This window comes from Nyctibius grandis, chromosome 11 (assembly GCF_013368605.1).
Source record: "Nyctibius grandis isolate bNycGra1 chromosome 11, bNycGra1.pri, whole genome shotgun sequence".
Classification (NCBI taxonomy): domain Eukaryota; kingdom Metazoa; phylum Chordata; class Aves; order Nyctibiiformes; family Nyctibiidae; genus Nyctibius; species Nyctibius grandis.
This window is the reverse complement of record NC_090668.1, coordinates 7,501,828-7,526,832: the sequence shown is the minus strand read 5'-3', so window position 1 is coordinate 7,526,832 and position 25,005 is coordinate 7,501,828. Positions and strand designations below refer to the sequence as shown.

The 25,005-nt window shown below is 36.8% G+C and overlaps 1 protein-coding gene across 2 annotated transcripts in view; it reads right to left on the bottom strand.

The window, feature by feature from the left end:
- SCAPER (S-phase cyclin A associated protein in the ER) overlaps positions 1-25,005 on the bottom strand; it is a 154,559-nt gene that overhangs the window by 32,018 nt on the left and 97,536 nt on the right. For both annotated transcript variants that reach the window (XM_068410027.1, XM_068410028.1), the window contains exons 24-27: positions 20,118-20,233; positions 11,951-12,074; positions 4,677-4,906; positions 724-879 (exon numbers count right to left, since the gene is read on the bottom strand). In XM_068410027.1, coding sequence (XP_068266128.1) covers positions 724-879; positions 4,677-4,906; positions 11,951-12,074; positions 20,118-20,233 — 626 coding nt within the window. The remainder of the gene's footprint in view (positions 1-723; positions 880-4,676; positions 4,907-11,950; positions 12,075-20,117; positions 20,234-25,005) is intronic.

Here is a 25,005-nt window from a genome sequence, read left to right as displayed (position 1 = left end):
GCAACAGCTCTTACCTACAGCTTTGTCTGTTATTTTATGTTTTATTAACTCTAGTTCTGTCAGCCTTGTCTTTTCCTGAAATGTGTAACAGTCTAATGGTGGTAGGTTCTAGTATGCGCACCCCAAAGCTCTGAAATTTTGACTCTCACCGCATCAGGCTGTCCTACACCGTAGATTAGAGAAGTCCAGATTTGCTGGCAGACACATAGCTCACACTCGCTCCCCACAACCCTGGTTAGGTTATGATAACACCATTTTGCATTAGAAAATTCCCTGACAAATCTAGTAATACTTTTCTTTACAGAAAATATAAATTCCTTCACCAACAGTGGTATTTTAAAGAATTAGGCTGCTCTAGAGACAAATCAATTAAGAGTTGATTCTAGCTGATAATAAAATACCTCTTGAAGTCCTTAGGACTAGACACTTAAAATTAGTAGTGATAAAATCCTCTCTGTAACAATGAGTAAAGTTTGCAATTCTGATAAATGACTTACAAGAATCAAGACTCAGTGCAGGGAACTAATTACAGTTCAATGGTGAAAGGGTGAGCACAGTGAATTTCCTGCACTGTTTCTTTACCCGTTATTACTGCGTGACTAAGAACAGTTCTGTTTAACAGCCTCGTCAGAACACTCGCTTCCATGAACACGGTGTTGGCACACGGTCACAATGGCTGCTCCCTGAAGAACATCTTAGAGATGACAGACCAAGCGCACCTACCTTCCATTGACAGCAAAACACAGCTGACATATTCCATGCAACACCGCTGCGGCATTTTGTAGAAAAGTTGCTATTTTGGGATTCTCATCAACAGGGCCTTGAACGGAGAGGAAACAGCAACGCAGCTTGTCTATCAACCCCATGTTCACCACATAACTAGAAAGAGAAGAAAAATGGTGTTAAAAAAATAGTCCCATACCAGTTGGGTAACTTTGCAAAGGAAGTAATTTCTGCTTCTCTACTCTCAAACCCTACAAAATGCAACTTGTGATTACTTAAATACTTGTTCTGAAAGGGTTCAATAAAACAATTCAAATTACAGTAACTTCAGATCTGGCTCTCTGTAACTATCAATAGTTTTTGTTAAGAGATCTGTCTGTTGCAGGATAATTTGTATTATACTGTACAAGAAAGATGAATGTAAATGTTTATTTTACCATACTCCTAGGACAATGGAATTTTGCCATAGTTAAATGATTTATAATAATCTTGCTAGCTCTGCAACAGCACAACTTCTTTTTAGCATGAAGAGATAAACTTTGTAGAACACACTAATTCAAGAAGACAATGATGTTACCCAGATAACGTTTTATTGCAATACGTATATCATAACAACTACTGCCCAGTTGCTGGGGTTTTTTTCCTTTTTAAAATATATGCAACAGTTAAGAGACTAATAGAACATGCCAGTAACAACCTTCCACCACCAGTATAGAAATATTAGGATCAAAGTCTCCTCAAGAGCTCAACCAAAACTCAATGCAGTGAAAAACATGCTAGTGACTTTTTTTTTTTAAACTGAAACTTCCTCTTTTCTTTTTTATTATCAGAGTAGATCAGATCAAAATTGTTCATCATCAGATCACTCCTGCTGAAGTTTCTTTGAATTTCTAATAGCTTGGAAACCTACACCAAAAATTTTGCTGTTCATCCCCATACCAAGATATCTCTGTCCACAACAGGTTCTCTCATACTTTGATCACCATCAACTCCACTTAAACTGTGCACACAGATAATTTTTTTATTCCACATCACTTTGCTGATATCAACTAACTTCACGTACTTTCCTTTTTCTACCAGAAACATTCAGCTTCTCAGGCTTTACTCCATCTCAACTGTTCATTCTGCTGACTTATGTGAGATCAACTTCCTTTCTGGAGACAAATATCCTGCTGCAATCACCTCCTTCTTCTCTTTCCCCTCTAATTTTCTTTGTACTTTCCTCCACTCTTATCAAGTGGGAGAAACTTCTTGTCAAAGTCAGAACTGCTATTATAACTTGTGCCTCCACCTGACTTAACAGACATGGGGAACCAATTGCTTTCAGACACCATCAACTGATGCACTGTTTTTACACTTCTAATCTACACGAAACCATCCTGTTATTAATGTTATTCCATCCTACCAGATGTTCTGTCTATTTGCTTGTCAAGTCCATTTGCTATAGATTGCCTCTTAGAGCACAGGCTTCTCGAGATGGGAACACCATTGGGTGTATGTTTCCATAATGTCCAAACCACCCTGACTTGACTAAGTATGGAACATTATTGAATAATATTGATTCTAGTAAATAAATAATAAACTGATTTGATAATGCTTGTCACAGAAGCCATACAAGTATTTATTAAAGATAAAAAAAAAAGAGGTTTTTAAGATTAGGGAAGAAAACTTCAACAGTGTGGCTGCTCAAAGACTAATCTCTCTTCAGGACTAGAATCTAGACTTTCTGCCAAAGTTTATCCTGCTGACACAAGGCTTTTTGAAGCAAAGAAAGTAATTAATAAAAAAAAATCACTGTATATAAAGCAAGAAGTCTAACTGCAGTATGCAAGATTTTTAAAGCTGCTGAAGTATAGCAGTTAAAAACACTTAAAGATGCACAAAGGTTATGAATTGCACACTCATTGCTCAGGTAAGTTTGTCTGTTCTATTTAGCAATATGAAAGGTTACCAGCATTAGATTTCTTGCAGATTTTGATCTAAGCAATCCACTTGATCACACAGGTGATAAGCAAGCTTATTATTATTATTAGCAGACTAATTCCAGGAACAGAGCTGGGTGTTAGATACATCACAGTCACAAAGAACTGCTGAGTGCTAGAAATCTCTCTGTGAAATAGGAGGGGAGAAGTAGAACTAAATAAAATACAGTTTATACTGATAGATGATTACTCACAAAAAGGGACACGATTCTCGTCAATAGTCTCTTCCTTTTTCCCTAGGAACATCTCTACAGCCTGACTGACACCTGCAGAACTTGCTCATTGTCCCCCTTCCTTTACACCCATACCTGGATACAAAGCAGCTGCTCTTTTGGCAGAGAAGAAATGGATGAGTTTTCAGTCTACTGGGCCTATTCTTTAATGGCATCTGGAGACAATGAGAAGATGCAGGAAGCACTCCCTTGAAGAACTGAGCATACAGACAAGTGGAATGTCAAAGCTCTCTAATCTACCGCCTCCATCTCCCAGTCTTTTTACCCATGGTAGCATAGTTCAAATAATTTGGCTACCCTTTTAATATGCAGACAGTGTGTAGATAATTGTTGTTTATGCATCAGGTCTAGTAGCCCCAAATAGGAAAAAAAACATTTCAACTTTCCTCTTTCTTCCCTCATCTTCCTAAAACTCTCATTTAATCAACTCCCCAAGGACATATGATACAATGACCTGGAGGTGAAAGATTCTCATTAATAATAGAATTTGTCTGGTTTTGGCTGCTTTAAAATGCCCTGTCTCTTTTTTTCCTAATTGCACTATTACCTTGTCATCGTGCCTTTCATTCTCCAGTTATAACCAGATCCCCTAAAGTGCCCCAGGTGAGGGACCCAGTTGGATTCTCATGTATCTTCTTATCTTAAGGGTATGCCTGTGCTTGGCCCAGTCAGTGTCAGATGTCTGGTCAGCACAAATATCAATAAGCAGACCTCCCACCCTCCCATTCATAAATGGAGAGAATACAACATCCTCAAATTTCACACTCTTTCAAAACCTGTTTGGGGAGAAGGTGGGTTACATGAGAACAAGAAAGTTTTAGAGGTCACTGGTATCTATGACAACTATTTGTTTTGCTTGCCTCCTCCAGCTGTCTTTTCTGCATCCATCAGCATCACACCACACTTTGAAAAGTCTGAAGATGTTCACTGTGACACATTTTCAGAAGCATATAATCAGAATTTCATTTCTTCAGAGGGCTGAAGATGTATTGATGACTATTTATGTAATTTAGTAGTGAAACTATACATTTTTAGCAAGTCTAATATATTGTTGGGTATATATTAGTTTTATATATATATAAAACATATTAAATATATCTTAATTATATGTATCAATATACTCAGGTTCATGTGTTTTTACCAAAGAATTAGAATGTTTTGAGTAAAAATGAGCAAAACAACGTATTCTCTTTTACTCTACTTCTGCAACTCACTGAGTTATTTTGATTGAAATTTTCCTCAAGAAATAGTACTTATGAAAGAAAATTGCTATTAAAATACAGCCACGTTATAAAAGTTGAAATCAGATTATAGGAATTATTAGGTAATCTTTGTAATAGGAGGTATATATTTTATGGCAAGCTTATATGAATGCATTTATGATATACAGGATCACATGGGCAATGGGCATACACAGTTGGCACACAGAATTGAGAGAAAATAATGAAAATATGGAAGCTGACTCCTAGGTAATTAGGAGATGAAACTGATGGAAAGGACACAAAAAAAACAAGTCCAAAATTAAAAGACTCCTGGTTTTCTGTATTTCTGTGTCTGCAGTCTTTTGAAGAACATTTTTGTTCGAGAATATAGCACTTTGATAGTCTTCTTGACTACACACACAGAGACTACTCTTACTAAGTTAAGAGCTAAAGCAGTTTGTTCCTTTCTTAAATCATTGCAATTTTCTTTCTCTGTCGTAAAGAAAGTTTAGAGCAGTTTCATTATTTTTTTTAACCTGATCAGGTCTTGGACTCTGCTGTTGAAGGCTTCTACTTGCGAGGATTTACTTTTCACTTCCTGTAGTATCTTCAGTGCAGCAGAGTGGTTGTTTCCATCTGGGAAGTTGGAGATTAGACATCTGAAAATCACAGCAGTTACCCTCAGAAGTCCTGTTGTTAAACCTTCAAACACCTGCTTATTTGCACTCCCGCCTGAAGTAGCATTATGGTCATCTGGAACACTAACCTAAGTAAAGACAAAAAAAGAAAAAAACCACCACAATTCAGTAAAAATAATGGAAGTTTGTAAAGAAACACTTAGAAAGCTGCATATAAGTACACCAAAAATAATAAAAAGGTAACATATTCTAGCAGTGTTGATGGACATCAAAGCACCTCAGGTACAAGAAAAGGTCCACACCCCTTACGCAGATAATACAAGCTGAAAGAGAATAAATCAGGTCAAAACAGCGTTTAGTGTATGAGGACTGACGGAAGCCTTAGAGCAGCAGAGTATTCCATTAGTATGACTGTGGTGTTCTTATGCACAAACAAGATTTTTGATGAGTCACTAGCAAAAAAAAATATTTTTTTTTAAACTTGACTGCAAATAAACAAGCTACCGAGATGGTTCATTTTGACTACTACACTGTGTTACCATGAAGACATATTAAATGTCTAGGGTACACAAATCGTTCAGTAATACAGAGGAAAGAGAGCTGTTTTCTGTGGAAGGAATAACATTTACTGTTGTATCGTAATCAATAATTCAATAATATCATAATCAATAATCAAGGTAATATACTTTGCAGGCAACAGGAATGATCTTTGCAATGAGATCTAATCCCAGATGGACTTTCTCCTTCATAGCAAAAAAACAAACAAAAAATTACAAAAATATTATCCTGAAGTAAGCATCCTTCCAGAGTATTTTATGTGGAATTTTAATGTCAGAAAAAATACAGCAATTTTAACCAAAACAAAGCGAGACTGGTTGTCATAAAACTCAAACCATAACTAAGAAGAAAAATAATTGTATCTGGAACAGCACTAGTTTGCCTTTAGGAAGGAGCACACTGAAGTGTCTGGGCAGGAGGTACAGACAACCCCGGGAAGGCCACAGGAGGGGCCACCTGGTACCAACGGCAAAGGGCGCTGGGGAACACAAAATTTTTCCAGTCTCCAAGGAAGTATTCAGCTGTGCTGCGAGCTTCTGCATAACTGAATTTAGAACAAATATTACCTGCTGAGGTATGCAAAGAGGGTAACACGCAGCTGTTTTAAGCCAGGGAGAGACGGCAACCTTCACCGCATCGAGACACGTGAATTACGGTGGTTCCTTCACACCCAAAAGAGCCTACGAGAGAATTCTCTTTTCCTAGTAAGTGTCAGAACTTCTCAGCTGAGCAGTTTACTACTAAAGCTAACCCGAAGCTCTTTGAAATACTTAGCTACTAAGTACTCCTCAAAGGCAAGAGGACCCTTAAGGCAAGGCTCCAAAAAACCCTCAAACAAACCCAAAAGCCAACTAAGGAACTACCTGAGAAGACAGAAAAATCGCACAAATTCTAGGGCACAACCTGACATACTGGGACATGGTAAAGGACGACATGAATATTACAGTTCTAAAAGATGCAACGGGAAATGCTTTCCACCTGCAAAATCAAATTAGGCGTGGAGAAAGTCTGAGCACTTTTACAGATACCTTCATATTTTAACTATTAAGGACAGCAGGAAAAACATGTCCCATGAATAAGGCCTGAACATCTCAGTATAAAACATCACCTGATGGACCACTGCACTTGTCCATCAGATGTCAGTCACTGGTCAATCATGTCAGAAGCACAACATGCAGTTGTCTCTGAACAGACCTCAGAGGAACGGAATCCCATTTTTCTAAATGATTAAACTAGAGCCCACTCCTAAAATGGCAGTGAAGCTGAGATGTACAGCATGTAAATCTGAAGACAAATCTATATGCAGGATACAGATCTGGAAGGAAATCCTCATGGAGAGTAGAATTTAATTTTTTTTTTTTAAACTTTATTTTATTTTTTCATTTCTGCAGTGCAAGATAATTTAAGCCAGCTGAAATTCTGCCCTGTTATGATCAAACAGTAAGTGAAGTGTGTGTGGAAGTCCTGCAGCTTTACAGGCAGAATCCTGGCAGCACAGATGTGTCAATCAAGACATGGGGCTCCCAGGTACTGGGCTGAACGCTGCTGGACTCCACGTACCAACAGACCTCCGTGGAGGCACTTTTATAAGACAGCTCGAGGCGTTCAACGCTGTAATTAGCAATCAATATCGGCTTAAATTTTATTTTTATTCCAGGTTAAAATCATTTACACTCCGTATAAGCAAGTGAGGTCACAGAAAATCGTTCCTCCCTGTATAGGTATCAGGAGGGATTTGGTAACACTTGGTGACAAAGAACAACATGCGCGTTTCTTCATTATTCATTAGCTCTGAGCCTTGTGTCGGTACTTAAAACTCATTGTAATAGTCTGCTGCTGGTGACGAGCCAAGTGAGCAAGTGAGAAGTCTTTAGCTGCTTATTCAAGCTCAATAGGAAAAATAATATTATGTTGCTCCAGTAACTTCTGTTGACTAAAATAATTCATGCCTAATGATTCTAATTGCCTACTGAAACAGATAGATTAAGCTTTGCAATGTATAAATCAATTTAAATGTGGCGACCTTGTACTAAGAACACCAAGTTTTAAAAATTGCTAACAAATGCTACTCACTGCTTTTTCACCTAAGATAAAAAATTATATATAACTTATTTCCTAAAAGATTTAATAATGTTCTGCAGTAGAGCCTTCCATTTGCTATAATGAACAGTACTATAAACAGATGTCTATTTTTGTCCTCTAGCTGAATGTACATATAAGAACTAATAGCCCTTAGCTACACAAGTTCATGCCTTAATATAAAACTGTTCTTCCTAATTTGTAAAATAGATCTGGCACTCTTAATACAATCATTTATTCCAGAGCTGATTTTTCACATTTGATTTTTGGGGAAAATGTGTGTGTGTGCATTAACATAAAGCAAGAACAAATGTGGTTTTTATATGGTGTAAGTCAAAGAGGAGATAGAAGGAAAACACTGTTTTACAGAAAATCGGTACATTTGAACTTAATTCCTACCTTTAATATTTTCCGTTTATATGAACTCAAACGAGTGACAAAAGATCAGCTCTTTTACTGAAGAAGTAATTAATGGGATAGTGTGAAACTGTGTTGGGATTTATGTTCAAAATTAATTGGGGTGCTTGCAAAAGTGATGTATTACTTTGCTTGTTGATTATTATATCAAGCAAGGGGGTAGGAAATCTTAAGATTTAATAGTGTAATTATGAAAGCTTTCAAGCTCTGGTTTCTTTGTGTGATTACACAAGGAATTAATGATATTCAGAGAAACTGTGTTTGTTGAACATGGGCTTTGGACGAGTAAATGTTAAAACATCCCACATTTTTATTTCTGAGGCTTAATAGGTTTAGCAGTTTAACTGACACTAATCTACAGGTACAATTACACACTTAAACTGACTTGTCAAGTAATTGGCATAAAACATTTTTAAATCACAAAGGAAAATCAGGAAAAATGTAGCTATTGTTCAATTATTTGACACACCCAACATCTCAACACTATTTTAGCATTTATGGTGACTGCCTATGCTGGGCCTAATCAAGAGTCCTAGTGTCTCTAGGTCAGTTTTTGAAGCCGAATGCTCTGATGACCAGACTCTCAGCTCTGGTCTGGTCTCCATACAACTGTTAAGCCATTCAGCAGAGAATTCCCCTTGTGTAGGGATTCCCTTGCTTGTGCAGAGCTGCCATAAGCTCTTCAGCTCTGCCCAGCATCTAGGACTTAATTCTGCAAGATTCCAAACAATATGGCCCCAATCCAGTAAAGCACTTAGGCACACATTTAATATAGCTGAAAATGTTACTCCGTTCTGACTCATGTCACCAAAAGTACCTCCGCATATCAGAGCACTTTTTTTCGTGCTAACAAAAAAAACCCAAACAGTGCTCAGTCAGCAATGTAGAGCTGTGTCACTGAAAACTTGTTTAAGTTTTTATTTGTCTTGTAAAAAGCATAATCCTTCACAGCCATGAAAAATTTTAAATATAGAGCTATTAAACTTAAACGGAAAAATCTTCAAACCTTTTGAAGCACCCAAACAGGCTTGAGAAGCAGGCCCGCATGAAGTTCAACAAGGCCAAGTGCAAGGTCCTTGCACATGGGTCGGGGCAATCCCAAGCACAAATACAGGCTGGGCAGAGAATGGATTGAGAGCAGCCCTGAGGAGAAGGACTGGGGGGTGATGGTTGATGAGAAGCTCACCATGAGCTGACAATGTGCGCTTGCAGCCCAGAAGGCCAACCGTATCCTGGGCTGCATCCCCAGCAGCGTGGCCAGCAGGTCGAGGGAGGGGATTCTGCCCCTCTGCTCTGCTCTCATGAGACCCCCCCTGCAGTGCTGCGTCCAGCTCTGGGGCCCCCAACATAAGAAGGACATTGTGGATATTGTGACTGAGAGTTCTGTTCCTGTGGAACCATTAAAAGATGGAGAGGAGAAACAAAAAACTAAAAAGAAAACCAAAAAGCTAAAGGCACAGATGAACTCCAGGTAGTACAAATTTCTTTTTAATTTTTTTTTCTTTAAGTTTTGTTCTAAACTTTACCTTTTGTCCTTTAGTATGAGTGCAGGGGAAGGCTGAAAAAAAAGTTAAAATTTCTGTCTACTAAACAGATCAAATTATTTACAAATGCAGGCCCAGATATGTATGGTTTATATATATGGATTTTTCAGACACCTTCATGGAAAAGTACATGACAGCCGTCACTTCACTAGAGCCCCTCCCAAAATAAAAAACTATCCTTACATGCTTTCAGCTCCATGTAATTATTTGTTTCTCTCAGTGTGAAACTTTCCAAAATATAGAATTAAAAAAGTTTTCATTATTTCACAACTATCTTCTAGGTACGGGAGACAAAGAAGGGCGGAGCTAGCAGCCTGGAGATAAATGAAGTTACAAGAGGAGCACACGACATCTAAGAATGTAGGTGGGAAGGTTTGATCCATTAACCACTGAAATCAGGAGACAGGCTACTACTGACCTCAACAGACACAGGCTTAGGCATTACCTGAGCTGGTAAGGAGGCTATGAAAAGTAAAAATGGTAAGTGAAGTCTACAGAAGGTTTCCTACCGGTTTGTTTAGGTATGAGATAAGGGAAAGTCACTTCTAATAATTACCTTGGGCAGGCTTGATGTCACAAAAAGTAAGAAATACCCTAATTTGTTATTTGAGCATTTCCCATTGGTACTCAAGCTTTCATTGGAGAAAAAAATAATTTGTATTTTTATAATTCTTCAAGTAATATTTTGAAGAGAAAAATGTTACACCCGTGTAAAGAAAAATGAACATTTTGTCACCAATGAGAAGTGATTGCTTTAAATTTCATTCTTTAAAATGCACAGCTCTGAGTTTCAGCAAAAGTGAAGGTGACATTGCATTTCATTTTCATAAATAAAACCAAAACTAAAACTACATTAAATTGTTTGGAAGTAAGGTTCATACTTGCTGTATTCAAGAATGTATTTAAAGCTTTCTCAGAACTGGATTCTTTCTGTTTTATATGCAGGAAATACTGGCATACTCGTTTAACAATTTGTTAAAAGCTCGCAAATACACGTTCTCATTTATTACTCCTGGTAATACTTGGGGTTTATGTTCCAACAGTAAGTGGAAATACACACAACACAGGCAAAGACAGCATCATACAGCTCACCAAACCAGGAATACTGCGGGCAGCTAAATTCTTTGGAGGGGTGATGTTTTAATACTTTGGTATTCAGAGCTTGGTCCAATTAAAAAAAAGTGCTCTCCACTTGTCCATTTCTTTTCCGTAAAAAAGAAAAATCTATCTGATTTATTATATTTTCAAGAGTGAAAAACCAGGGTTAGAAAAGCGTCACTCTATTTATTTTTTTGTACTTAAAATTGTACTTCATGGAACTACGAAGATATCATAGTTTAAGGGCCAATTTTGCCTGAAGAGAACATAGGAGACTTTATGCATAGGAAAGAAAAGTCCACTGTGGATCATGGGAAACATTAAGCTTTAATTACAGTTTTGCTGCAATTCAAGGGTAGTATTTGGCAACAGACTGAAAACAGCTCTAAGTGTAGTAAATTTTTCTTATGTAGTATCTCTGATCTCTAGGTGGCCAACATTTCCTAACAAATATCCTCTGTATTTCTTCGGGAAAAGTGCAGGTCGTTTGCACAGCGCTACACTGAGAAAAGGGAAGGTGTTTGGCATCAGAATGAACCTTGTCACTTGTAAAGTGCTGAAGGATTTCATCTCTTGTGTAATTACCCACGGAGCCTGTGCTCTGGCTCGCTCTGCAGAGAGCCAGCAGTGTTGTGACTGGCCCAGCACAATACACGCACCTTTCACTAAGTATATGTGAAATCTAACACCTGGAATCCTCTTGGAAAGATTTGGCGAAGAACAATGAGCTGGCAGCTACTTAGAGGAGAATGCACAGGTTGCGTTCGTGTTTTCTTTGTGTCAAGGACCTTTGGACTATCTTTTTAAAGTGTTCGTCAACAGTCCTATGGCTTGTTGATTCTAACAGCGTCATTTAAATTATTTAAAGTATGTACATAACTTTTCAATTAACAAACTGCTTGGCTCATGAAAATACATACACACAATTTATAAGTAGAAAACCAAGACTAAATATCTTATGATGAGCAGGTCACTATGAATTAAAAATGAGTTTTCAAATAAAATATTTAATGACATTTCAAATTAAATGAAACATTGGAAAATTAAAACTTTCACAGTTAAAGAGTCTTGCTATTTAAGCACTTCAGCAAATCAAACTCAGCAACGTATTGACCTGAAATATTCCCGATACTGAAACACATAAGAATCAACACATGGACAACTCATAATATTCTATACTTCAAATATTACTATAGCGTGAATTAAAGAAGAAAACCTCAGAAAACATTAAAGCTAGAACACTGTCCACTCACTAGAGTTCCCTGTACGTACGCTTTTGCAGAAATTATTAGTAGAAGCAAGTATATCCATGTGTATAGAAGTACAGTAGATAGTTACCAAATACATACAACAAAAGAATCTTATTCTTTTGAACCTTTATTCTCATATATCTCCTGGTGTTCTTATACTCTAAATACTCTAATATGTTTGTAAAGCACACAAAAATTTCTAAATTAAAATAGTTATTTTACATACCGTAAACTGGTGTATCAACAGGTCCATTAGAAAAGTGATCTTATTACTAAAAAGAACATAGGTGCAGTTTTCTGCACAATTACTGCAGGTGAGGCTGTAAGCATTTACTGTATTGCAGAGTGACCTAAAAAATCAGAAGGAAAGAAAAAGAAAAATAAGAACGTTACTTTTTTCTTCAGTAAACTAAAAGCAAATAAATGGAAGCACATCACAAAACAACCTTTCAGCAATTCACATTCATTTTCTTAAACCTGAGATTCCAAACAGAAACTAAAAGTCTACATGAAATCAATTCAATAATTAATAACTTCAAAATAGAAAAGCCATATTTCTCAGAAGCAATGCACTGTATGGCTACTGCACTCTTCTGTATTGGAAACGTGTGACAAAACTTACTCAGAATATCAGCTAACTTTATAATTTGGATGTGTAATATTCTGTTCTTGTGGCTTACATCACAGAAGTAATTTGGGTATAAGGTCCCTTTCCTAGCACAACCTTCAAGAAAAAAAACCTGTACGAAGTAATCCACAGTAATCCACAGTACTTCACAGTACTTCACAGTATACCGGGACCAGCCTTAGAGAGAGGCTCTTCTGTACCGTCTGTGAACTACTGCAAGGAATGGAGAGGACGGAGCAATTCGTACTGAGCAAGCAAAACTGAGCAGGTGAAATTCCTGTCCAAAAACTACTACTGACATATTATGAACCACTACTGTATGGAGCCTTTAAGTGTTGGTGTATAACTACAACAGCATCAACTGACCTACACCTACGCCTGGTGGGAAGAGGTAACAGGTTTGCGATAGTAAGAACAGAAAATCATAACACAACAAGCCACAGAAAGCTCCACATCTACAAAAGATGCCTGATTACGCTTTGCATCATATGCAGCAATTTCCATCTGCTCCAATTAAAGTGTTCTTCTCAAAACAGGATTTGCAGGGGAGCTGGGACCAGTCCTACAGAATATACTCACAGAGAAGATAAATCTGCCCACGGACAATACTATTTCAGAATAAACACAAAATTCACTTCTTGAACTTTGCTTATAACAGAAGCTATCACTGTTACTATACAAATATGCACAAAGACACACAACACAAATGCATCATAAATATATACAATAATAAATAAAGATGGCTAGAAATTCAAATTGTTTGTCTAAAGTAAACCAAAAGGAAAAGAACTTTTACTTTGTTGGGTTTTTTTAACATGTGAAAAAATGTGACGAAGTTCAAATAAGCTCCATAGAAGAAAATAAATTGTGAGCAGTGTCAAAAGGTCATACAAAAGTGGGACTGCAACAAACAAGTTAGCTGGTATTAAACATAACAAGCTGCAAAGTAATTCAACATATGTATTGAGTTGAGTTTTATGCTTTATTCTTCCCCTAGAATATTTTTTGAAACAACAAAGTTATTTACATAAAAAGGAAGGCTGCTTTACTGAGTGCTGTGCTCATTGCTGTGGCATCTGATTACTTAGCACGGCTCCCCAGAGCTGAAATGGAAGCATCTTCTATACGTACATTGTATTTCTCAAGCCAAGAAAAGCTAGGAATGCTCAGAGGCCAGACAATTTAGAGTAAATTTTTTTCATTTGTATTTCTAGATTGCCTTTTCTTCAGCTGGAGAAATAATTTTGAATTTAAAAAAGAAGCGTTATCTTGCTTGGTTTGATCTGTAAAAACAAAGAACATTTATACCTTTCCTTTGTTAATATTCTGAGTATCACCATATTACCAGTTATATTAATTTTGCTGTACTGGTAATTAGCTTTACTGCCTAATTAAATGAGTTTCAATCCGCAGTTCACACGATATGAAAACAATATTAAATCATTATTTATTGATCAAAGGCAGGTTAATTTTCACCTAATTCTTTAATTAATCTTCACCTAATCTTCTTCACCTAATTTTTACCCTACAAGGATAAAACAACACCTATACAAGGCTGAAGTAGCATGCTTCACGTGCATTTTTTAAAACCTGCCTTGGAATAGGATTCTCTTTTCCTATCCTGACTATATAAAGGTATTTATTTCTGAAAAAAAAATTTCATTAGGCACCCACTTTTACTTTTCATGGAAGATTATTCCCCTGTGTAGGTGTGTTTACAGGGACAGACAGATATGAAACTATATTGGTAGGTTCTGTTTTCAGTTGAGAAGACGATGCTTTAAAACAGCATCTGTCATTTTATCAGCTATTCTAAAATAAAGATTAATTCTATTTAAATATAAACATTATAATTTAACCAAAGTGTCAAATACAAACTTGGTAGGTTAACGTAATTTTCACAGAATCACAGAATGTTAGGGATTAATAATGTTTTTTGATATATTTATTTTACATTTGAAAACACAAAAACTTCCCACCTTATATATAGAACAAATTCCACTGTAATAATGCATCATGCTTTTGTATTTCCCAACTGAACTTCATGTCAGAAAAAGTACTTGCATTTTCAGAGACTCAAATAATGCATTTGAAAAGGTGGTGTAAGCAAATGGATGTCAAATTAATTTTTCACAACAATAAAGAGGGTTCTTTTAACTGATAACATAAACTTGCTAACTACGGTTTGTCTAAATACATTCTAATCATGACATGCTCTGAACTATGGTTCAGTTCCACAATTTTTTTTAATTCAAAATTGGAAGTGTCAGCCCAGAAGCCGTCCCCAGGTGGTTCACAGTGTTAAATGGCAGATTAAAGACAGCACAACTAATTTCTTTACTTTAATCTTATTAAGGGAACAACAGCTGTCAACTGTCACCATTTCTGCACAGGGCCTCTGAGACAAGCGCAGGGCTGCGAATGTCAAGGCAGAACTTTATTTAACTGCCAGTTAAACTCTCTTGGATGAAAATCTCATAACATTTCTTATCATTTTTTTCCCCTGTTGGAAGCTCTAACTGCTCTTAATTGCATGACTTTTATCTCAAGAGATATCAAACTCAGTTGAAATAGTAAAGTACGAGCCTCACGTAAAGCCGCTGTTTATTGATTACTGATGTTGCTCTAAACTTTGTATCACACCCGCGAATCAGCTTTAAAGCTATGTTAGCCAGCATGTATACTCAAACCACACAGTAAGCCTGCCCTCGGAGGTAAGGCTTTCCTCTAGAGGAAATCCAATTATAAAAACACTCATTATGGTACCCAAACCTTGATCCAAAGAATAAATCTGTCTTTAAACTAGACAAAAACATGCGTCTGTATGTATATTTATTTTACACGAGTACAAAGAAACAGGAAGAGGATTCATTTTAATCAACATTTTCAAGCTAGATCTCAACAGTTTGTATGTATGTGCGTGATTTTCTTTTACACTAGCACATCTTCACTTCCTCAATTTGCCCGATACAAACAAGTTGACAAACTGTAACATTTATTTAAAATACTGAAGCAGCAACAGTATCCAACCACGCAAAACTGACCCACCATAGTGCACCAGGATATGCAGGCGAGAACTCACAAGTTTTGCTTTATAAAAATCAGGACATCATCAACATATAACCTCTCTCAGGCATAAAGCTTTTTCACATTACTTTCAACTTCTGAAGATTATAAGTGAATGTACTTTGATTATCAGTGAAGAAAATAACCCCCAAAAGCTCAATTTTGCAGTGAAATAATACAAAACTAAACATCATCAGATTTAGGATGAGTTAATTCAGTAGCAAACTGTTCATTTTTAACCAGCTGGAATATTATGCAGTACTCTGATGGGGAAAGAAAGTGATCAGTATTGGTGTTTAAAAGCTGAGTTGAGAAGAAGTGGGAGGTGACCTATTACTGAAAAACAGTGCAGAGGACGGCTGTATAGTGGAATGGTTAAAAAAAACACTAAAGTAAGAATATGGATTGAAACAACAACAATTTTTTTCTAAGGTAGAAATCTCAATTTTAAGTCTTGAAGACTATACAGGCCCTTATACTTCACTCACAGGGCCTACTACACCATCAGGAACCCTCAAAAATTCATAATCAATTACTATTTTACCTGTATTTCACGTTATTTAAGGATGTCTGATTAAAAAAAAGGGCTCCAGCTGAAGTCTAGTCTCAATTAATAAAGAGAAGAGAAAATTCAGCACCAGTTCTCCTTCAAGACACTTCCAAGAACAGACTGGAGTTTTGATTTTGAGAAGTTACGGTCCTTATGAATAAACTACTGCATGACAAGTGACAATCAAACAATTAATTTATTCCAACACTTACAGGTGTGATACAATCTGAAAGTCGTCTACAGAAATTCTCCAGTCCCTGGCTTATCAATTGTCTCACTGTGAGATCTGGCCCTCAATCTAGAAGTTCCCTAACAGTTCACAGAACTCCTTTCAACAATAAAACTTGTTCCTATATTGCACGGGAGGGCAACATTGCTTTATTCTTGAGCCCTGCGAGCTTGAAATGCAGCTCTGAGACAGACATCATGGAAAGAGACACATGCTGCAGGTTTCAGATGCTGAACTTGCATTCTCTTTAGAGTATCTTTATATCCTTGTACCAACTGCTAGTTTGCAATGAATGTTTCTCTAGGGGAATAACCTTACAAGAAAAGAGGAAAGCTTGTTTTGCACTTCAAGTAAAAAAATAAATTACGAACAACCCTATAGGACTGCGTGAGCAGTAACAGCACAGCTTAAGAAATGTATGCTCACAAAACCAAGTAAAAATCACAAAGAACAAGCTATAAAACCAGTTCTCAGCTTGAAATAATTCTTACTGAAAAAAGTAATTCGTATCAATGCCATCCATAGTATTATGTGGGCACTATTTTCTGCTTTTTATGTATATAATTATGGTTCCAGCTTTTTTACCCTGATAATACTTGCTTTAAATAAATGATGTAAGAAATTGTATGAATAGAGAAGATACATTATAATAAAACTGACTTCAATCATGTCTTGTAACAAAAATCCTCCTTTGTTCCTTACGCAACTACTGCTAATTTTTATTTAAAAATGCTGGTCACTCAAGAAACTCAAAGTATGTCACAAATGTTAATTAAACAAACACTACAAACCTCATTTGTTAGCAGATTTGTTATCATTTGCAAGGCCAGTAACATGTCATGGCACAAAGGGGCTAAATGAGTTGCCCACAGCAAATATGCAAGGCAACACAGGGGATGAGAATAATCTTCTGGTCTTGATCTTAAGTCATTAAATTGTTTTGCTGTGCAGCTCCCATTTGCTTTTCAGTAGAAGCACAAGAAAAATACCATAAGACTCTGAAACCCCTTGAAATTCTGCTGAATGTGTCTTGTTTTGTGGAGAACTAAACAAATTCAAGACGATGACAAAATGCTACTTTCAGAAATAATGCGGCTGGACGATAATTTATATGTTAACACCAATAATAAAACCTACTATAATCCACTGCTTTCTCTTTTTCTTTTTCAGTGATTTATTTAAAGGGGAGAAAAATTGCCCCAACACCAAATGTATCATCTGTCTCATAAATGTCACATCTTTTTCACAGCGTTTCCCATCCTGCTGGTCTACCTACCAAACTGGACAGTAGTACAAAACAACAGGCATATTGTTAAATCTTTCTGTAATAAAGCTTTATCTTGTAGACACAGGATTAAAGTTCTGAGCTGCATCATACTGCCAGGATTTTGGAGAAAGAGAGATGTAGATAATAGCCCATGTAATCTCCTCACCTACTCATAAATAGCTTATCCTCATCACAAAACAACAAATTCCCAATTTAAGATGAGTACAAATGGTTAAACGTTGCAAGAGTGCACAAACAATCTTATAGTACATTAGTGCCCTTTGACAAAGTGTATTGGGCTAGGGGAAGGCTGGAGGGCAATTAATGAAAGGTCTTAATTCAACTTCTTTCCACAGGGCTTTGCTTTGTCTTACATCAGAGAAAACTGCTGCTTTGCTAGATTCAGGGTTTATGAAGTTAGGATGCAAATTATATTTGCACAAAAGAAAGAAAAACAATTTCAAACTCATTGCAAAAATTAAATGAGGAGAAATGTGACACATTTCCTTCATTTAAAGAACTAAATATATTCGATGATTATCCTTTGTTTTTGAAACTCTCTCAAACGTTCTGTGTTTAAAGTAACACATTTGAAGAATTTCTTAAATATTTCCAGTGAGACCATACTAATATGCATTGACATGGTTTCTCCAAACCAGCTACATTTGTGTCTGTTTCAAACAGTTCATAGAGTCCCACCCTCCACAAAGGTTGCTGTCAAGAACTGAGTTGCAGCTTCTTCTCTATCAGAAAGACAACCACAGAAATAGCAATTGAGGAGGCTCTGCATCGCATGCAGCAACAGCAAGTTCACTGCGACACTTGTAGCAGACTAGTCTCTGCAAGCTAGGCTCAAGCAGTTAGACTCTTGCAGGAAAAAAATGCAAGAACAGTTAGCTTTGGAAAGCAAGAAACTGTGCTAAATTACATGCAACCTGATGTATAACTTCCCAACTGCAGTACTTTCAGATGCCTGTAAACGGGAGACTGCAATTTGCTGTGAAGTTCAACGAAACGCTGTATTTCAGTACTGGAGCTAAGGTCTTCAGTAGATTTTTTAACATCTAAAGCTGTCAGAATAATTTATATCAATCTCTTTTCTGCCTTGATATTTCTTTTGGAAATACAGATAATAGATAACTTGGTGTTAATAAAATAACATTTAAAGAATTTTTGAAAGGTTTAGAAGTTCTTTTCATAATTCAGTCATGAATAGGCTCAGCAATCTGAGAAATCAGTTACACTGGTCTGAAATAGGTATGAGATAGACAGTGTCATAGATAGAGAACCTCTGATAAATCTCCTTGGATGTTTTTTCTGTTATACAAACGTAGCTGACATGGGGCTTTATTTACTGGCACACAAGTTGCTTTGAGAACTAATGCATTTTCATACTGTCTAACAAACTTTAAACAAAACATTTTCAGTAAATAACAGAATATTCTCAAACCTTCTCAACAAAGGTTGCCAAAGTGAGGCTATTCCTAAAGTGAAAGAACAAAAATCGAAGATGTATAGAAGATGCACATTCTAAGAACTTAAAGCTCAATTTAAGCTAAGCTTTACGTGGCCACACAGTGCAGTTCTTTCCCTTGCAAAGTTTGTCCCACATTGACGAGGACAACTCAAAATTAGAGCCTCTGCAAATTAACGAGTCCAAATGCTGCTGCTGAGCAGCACAGGACCAATAGGACCATAGGTCACCATGGGACCAATTCAGGATTGCTCATCAGTGGAGCTGGCTGGACTTGCAGCAAGTGTGTTGTGCATGACCTAGTGGGAAGGCAGGAATTTTATTCTCTTTGAAGAGCAAAGTTAAGATATTAAAAGCACATTTTTTTCTTGGTGTTGTGTCCTTGCACACCTGTCCCATAACATATTAATGGACAGTTTTAATCCAAACCCACGCAATGTGGTGCTTAAATTCGAATTATTACAACATTAAAATATATCTACTAACAAGCGATGACAATGGTACACAATAATATACCCCTAGCCTTGGTTCCTCTTGTACTAAAACCATGCTTAGCTCTGCTATGAAAGCACCTATGTACCTTTGAATGGATAAAAATTACACTTAGAGATTAGGGAAAAAAGCATGCTTTCGAGTTACCAGTTTTTGCAGGCATTCTGTTCATTTACCACCTTCTTGGGGGGGCCTAAACATTTAAGCCGTTCTATTCTCACATGCCAGAAAGAGGAATTCCTCTAATCCACAAGAATTTTGATTTACCTGTTCGTAGAAGCCTTTTCAGCTTGCAGTACCTTACAACTGTTTCATTTTAAAAGCAGTCAGGGTCCAGTGAATTACAACCCTTTAAAAAATCCCCCACTTCCCACTAGAGATCTTTACAGACTAACTTCCAAAGTTATGTACCTCCTCTTCTGTTTAATACAGTTTTCTCTTTTCTCGTTTTGTACAATTAGGGATGCCACTGCTCAAATATATCATAGCTAGAAATAAAGTCAGCAAGTTAGAAAACCAGAGGTTGAGTGGAAGTGTCTTTCACCTTCCATGGCACACAGAGTACAGCATGATTTTTTTCTTTGAAGTTCAACACTGGACTATGAGAAGAAGCAGCAGTGAAGCAGCAGATGTGAAATAAACATTCTAGTGATTCTAAGTGGCAAATGATGGACTGATTGTACTTACTTAAAGGGAACCCGTGAAACCGCATTCAGATTGGTGGGAGAAGTCAGTGTTTGAAGAACATTTTCAAGGGCAGTCAGTCCTCCTGCAGCCCGAAATGCTACTTGATCTGCTGTGTTCTAGAGAAACACAAACACAGAAGAGAACCAACAGCGATTAAAGAAATTCCTACACAAAAGATATGCCTGAAAGACAATCATCCTGAATTTTATCAATGTAGAAAATCCTTATATACATGTATTCATCATGTTCATGTATTCATCATGTTGAACATGAATCTGAAAAAGAGCATTACACTGTCAGTGCTTAGGGAAGAGTATGCTTTAGCGCAGGAGTTGAAATTCTCAGGTGCTATTTTTTTCAAAGATCATGTATACATACTACATACTATATTGGTGATACAGCTGAATACCGTATTTTCTGTAATGACATATTGTTCTAGGGATTTTAATAGATTTTATCTTTTGCTGATATCTTTGTAGCTATACTTTATTGCTTTGTATATGATTTAAAGAATATAGACAATCTCTAGATGGGCACTTCCTCTTTTTTCCCAAACTTTGCCAAAAGGAGACAACCTCCAGGCTTGTTCCCCAATTTGCTCATTGTGTGCACAAAATAGCTGAGGCAGATCTCTTTAAAACATGAGTACCATCATTATGATGATGACACCTGGTTGCATATTTCACAGAACATGGACCCTGTAAGTTAAGTCGCTGATCTGGAAGAAATCCTGCGAGCGTCACCAGTCAGATGTCTTATTTTATCCTTATTCTTAGCAAGACATAAATGTTGCCTGACAGATGCTGTTGAGGATACACGTTGGTTAGCTTTTCTGTCTTCTCAAAGTAATTGCGTGGAGTTTAAGAATCAGGTTAAAAATCTTGATGTGATTTTTGGTAGCCTTTCAGTTCTGGGAAACTATAGAGGTAAAGTTCGAAAATGTCACCTAGCTGATTGGTGTAGTTGATCACTTTGGCAACTCCAACTTATTACCCCCCCAGGTCCTTTGTCTAATCCACTCCTTGCAGATTATTCAAAATGTAGCAGAATGAATGAATATTTTTAGCTTTGAGGTATGACATTCACATTCAGCTTGTTTTGTATTCGTTAAGCTATGTTGTTCATTATAAATGGAAAGATTCAATTTAAACTAGTTTTGTCTGTGTTCCTAGCTTTCTAGATTAGCTTTTCTTCATTCTAGGTGTCCCCTTTGAACTTCCACTTAGCAGAATTTTACACTTAAATACCATCCTACCATTATTCCTACAGTTTGCAAATGACTGAGTTTTTACTGGAGCAGGTCCAGGATTTTAGAACTTACTCATGCCCTTTTCCTGTCACACAAAGTTGTTTTTATTTCCTACTGTTTAAAATAAAGCACGTAAGATCTTTGTCTTCTCTACTTTGATAATTTTGTGTAGCTTTATTGGCTGCTGTATTTACTCATCTTAATTTCGTCAATGATGAGAATATTCTAGTTAATAAGAAATTTTTTTTTCAGTGCTGCAAGCACTAGGCATGTGAGAAAAAATGGGAAGTGCCCTATAAATACAATCGTTATTAGTCCATAAAGAAAGTAGTACACTATAACAAGGAAAAAACCATATATATACACCGTATAAAAGAAAAAACTTCTAGTGACTCTGGCAATAAAATCTTTCTTTGAACAATTAGAAATATAATTGACCAAGATATAATATGGTGTTGAAGAGAAACATTTTTCCCCTCTGAGAATTAGACATTAATACGTAAACACAAAAGTACATCTTATTTTTTTTGAAATCATGCAACTTTCTCTCCATTCAGTTTCTTCCAAACAAACATCACTATTCTATTTAAATGACTTATTCCAAGCTCCAGAAAAACTGTTTAAACAGGGCAGTCAGATATTCAAAAATAAACCATTTTCCACAATTAATATGAATGGCATCTGGATTTTTAGACAGCCAAAAGGCTAACCTTCAAAGGAATAACTAGCCTCAAGTGAATGGAAATGTGTGTGCCAACTCACCAAGCAGTTAAGATCATCAACCACTGATCTCCTGCAGGCTAATTGATAAATACAATTTCTAGCAGTCAGTTTTAGTCCAGTTAGCCTGGCAGAGCGTGCCTTAAATCTGCAGTGAGCACTGCCTCCCCTGCAACGCTTCCACCAACCTCCTGATAGAGCCCTACGGAAAAGACAGCCAAGCAGCAAAGAAACAGTCCTGCCACAAACCAGCTAATATTTGAGCACTTTGGCTTGCAGCCACGGTTCTCAAACTTTCTCCTCTTCCCCCTCTGCCCCATGGGCGCTGCAGAGAGGTTCAGCACCCCCAGACACAGCCTGGGGCCTTTCTGACATATCAGTTTTCACTTCAGCTTAAAACTTCACAAGTTTAAAGAGATATTTTGTTATTTCACACATGCGTTTTCCTTGGTAATCAACATATACACATAACCAGTGTAAGAAAACGTGCACGAGGCTTTCTGCATGTGATTGGCACGCCGGCAACGCAGCACACCAACGAGAGACACATTTATGTGATGCTGCTGATTTATTTGCCACAGCGTATTTGTTAGTGCTACTCCAGTTTTAAATGTGCCAAGAACTTCCCACTTCTCACTTGCCCTATTTCTCATGGGAGATTATGCCACAACCTATTAGCTCTCGTGGCGAAGAAGTCTTTTCCTGTCATTTAGACCAAATATGCCCTTTCTCTCTGTCATCCCATTACTCTGAGTTATATCCCATTTTATTGCACTCATTTTGTTTCTCCCCTTAGTAACTACTCCATTCTTCAAATTGTACACTGTTACACTTTCCTACTTGACTTGTTTCTCTATGTAGTCATTAATGCTAAACCCATCCTTTTATTTTTTTCATGTAAATTTTCTTATCTGTGATTTTTTTCCAGAACTCCTCTTTTCTCCTAGTAATGAAGTATCCAAAAAGGAACTTTTTTTCCCCCCAAATCAGTCACACTGAAACAAGCTATAATGTCCTCCCTATTCTGAGAGGAGATCTTCACATATCTATTTAAAAAGAATATCAATCTTTTGAAGCTGTTTGATTTTCTACATGCTCTCCTTCCACTTCAATCTGGAGCATCACTTCTTTTATAGACAAACTTTTTTCAGAAGTGAAACAACTTCTGTCTAATATTTTGCTAAAATACAAGTATACTTTGCACAACACAAATTTACATTTTAAAGAACTTCCTCTACTACTACAGTTTTCTATCAAGCAGGAGCGAGCTTGTAATTTTCTCCCAGTTTTATATGATTTAGCTTTATGTCCTGTTATTCTCCTCTCCAGATTACTCATAAAAATTTATCAGCATTTTGATGCTTAGCCATCAAGGAAATAAATCCCTAACTATGTGCATGGAAGAGAGAGGAGAAAAACCTTAAATAAAAGGAAGAAACAAACCAGCAGCAAAGTTGGGAAAGATATGTGAGCACAGTATTTGTTCACCATGCTTACAAAGGTCTAGAAAACTGCTCCGTTGGGATTAGGAATACACTACTTTTGGCATGATATTTAATATATTTTTCTCCAAGGATTCTTTTAAGATGGAAAACTCCAAGAGCTTTTAACCCATTTATTGGAAGGCAATGTTGATGACCAAAGTCGCTGCTGGTATAGAGTGCCTGGGAATGACCTTGGTCACCACGCAAGTGTCCTGCTGTCGGGAGTCCCAGGTTCAGGCACAGCTCCTTGAGCTTGGCCTTGGGTCAGTGGAGGTCATGGGAACTGAAGGGAAGAGAGGCCCCATCCACAAAGGAGCAGAAGAGTCACCTGAATATTGCATTCCTGACGTTTAAAGAGTGAATGCTGTGTGACTGTGGCACCGGAGGAAACGGTGAAATAAGGAATCGTGCACAGGCAATTTCCTCAGCTATCCACAACATGAGACCTCAGGTAGGAAGATGAGCTGGGTATAAAGAACAGTATTAAATCTCCCCATTGTTGAAAAATGTTGTCATTCTATCTCTGAAGTATAGCAGCCAAATAATAGCAAATTCTTTTAAAACACGTCTGAATTAATTCCTACTTGAGGCAATTTTCAAATTTTGAAGTATCTAAATATTCACCTGAAGAAATCTCTCTTAAAGCATGAACTTATGGGAACAGGCTATCTTATCTAATTTGCCTTTCTTTCAAAAATTAACCTATATCCTTCAAAATACGATCCAAACTCAATGTTCTGTAGTGCCAAAGCTTTACATTCGTTGATACATATTAAAACATAATAGAAATTCAAAAGAAGTAGACTGAAGCATGTAAATTATTCAAAGCCCTTACTCGCATAATATTCTTATTTAAATTGGTCCCCTTTTGAATCTGTGTCAGAATGAAAGATCCATTCAGGTAACTATGACTTTTACTCTGGTAGCACCCAAGGCACTCACTAGATCAGGCACCACGTGAGTATGAAAAATTACAGAACCTGTAGGGAGTAAATATTAAATCCCTGTTTGGAAAGAGCACAAACCAGTATGGCATGCTTTTGCCATTTGAAAGAATCCTCCAGACTTCTAACTTAGTCTCCCAAATCACTTCGCTAGATGTTTATGAAACCCATTTCATAATTTCACTATAGAAACTGTTCTTTGAGTGGCTGCATATTTAGATTGGGAAGGTTATTCAGCAAAAGCAATCGATATCACAGGATTCATGTTTGTTGAACAAAAGAAAAAAAAACATATCTGGTTTTCAAACAGTTTGTGAAAATTTGACTTGCTCATACATATTTTCGGAAATTCACAACTACTTCAAACAACATTTTTAAACTATTTGATTTCTAAGTACAAAAGGATTTCAAAGCTCTGAAGTCACCTGGTCATGCAGGAGAGCAAGGACAAATGAACATGTATGCAAAAATGATTATTACTGTCATCTATG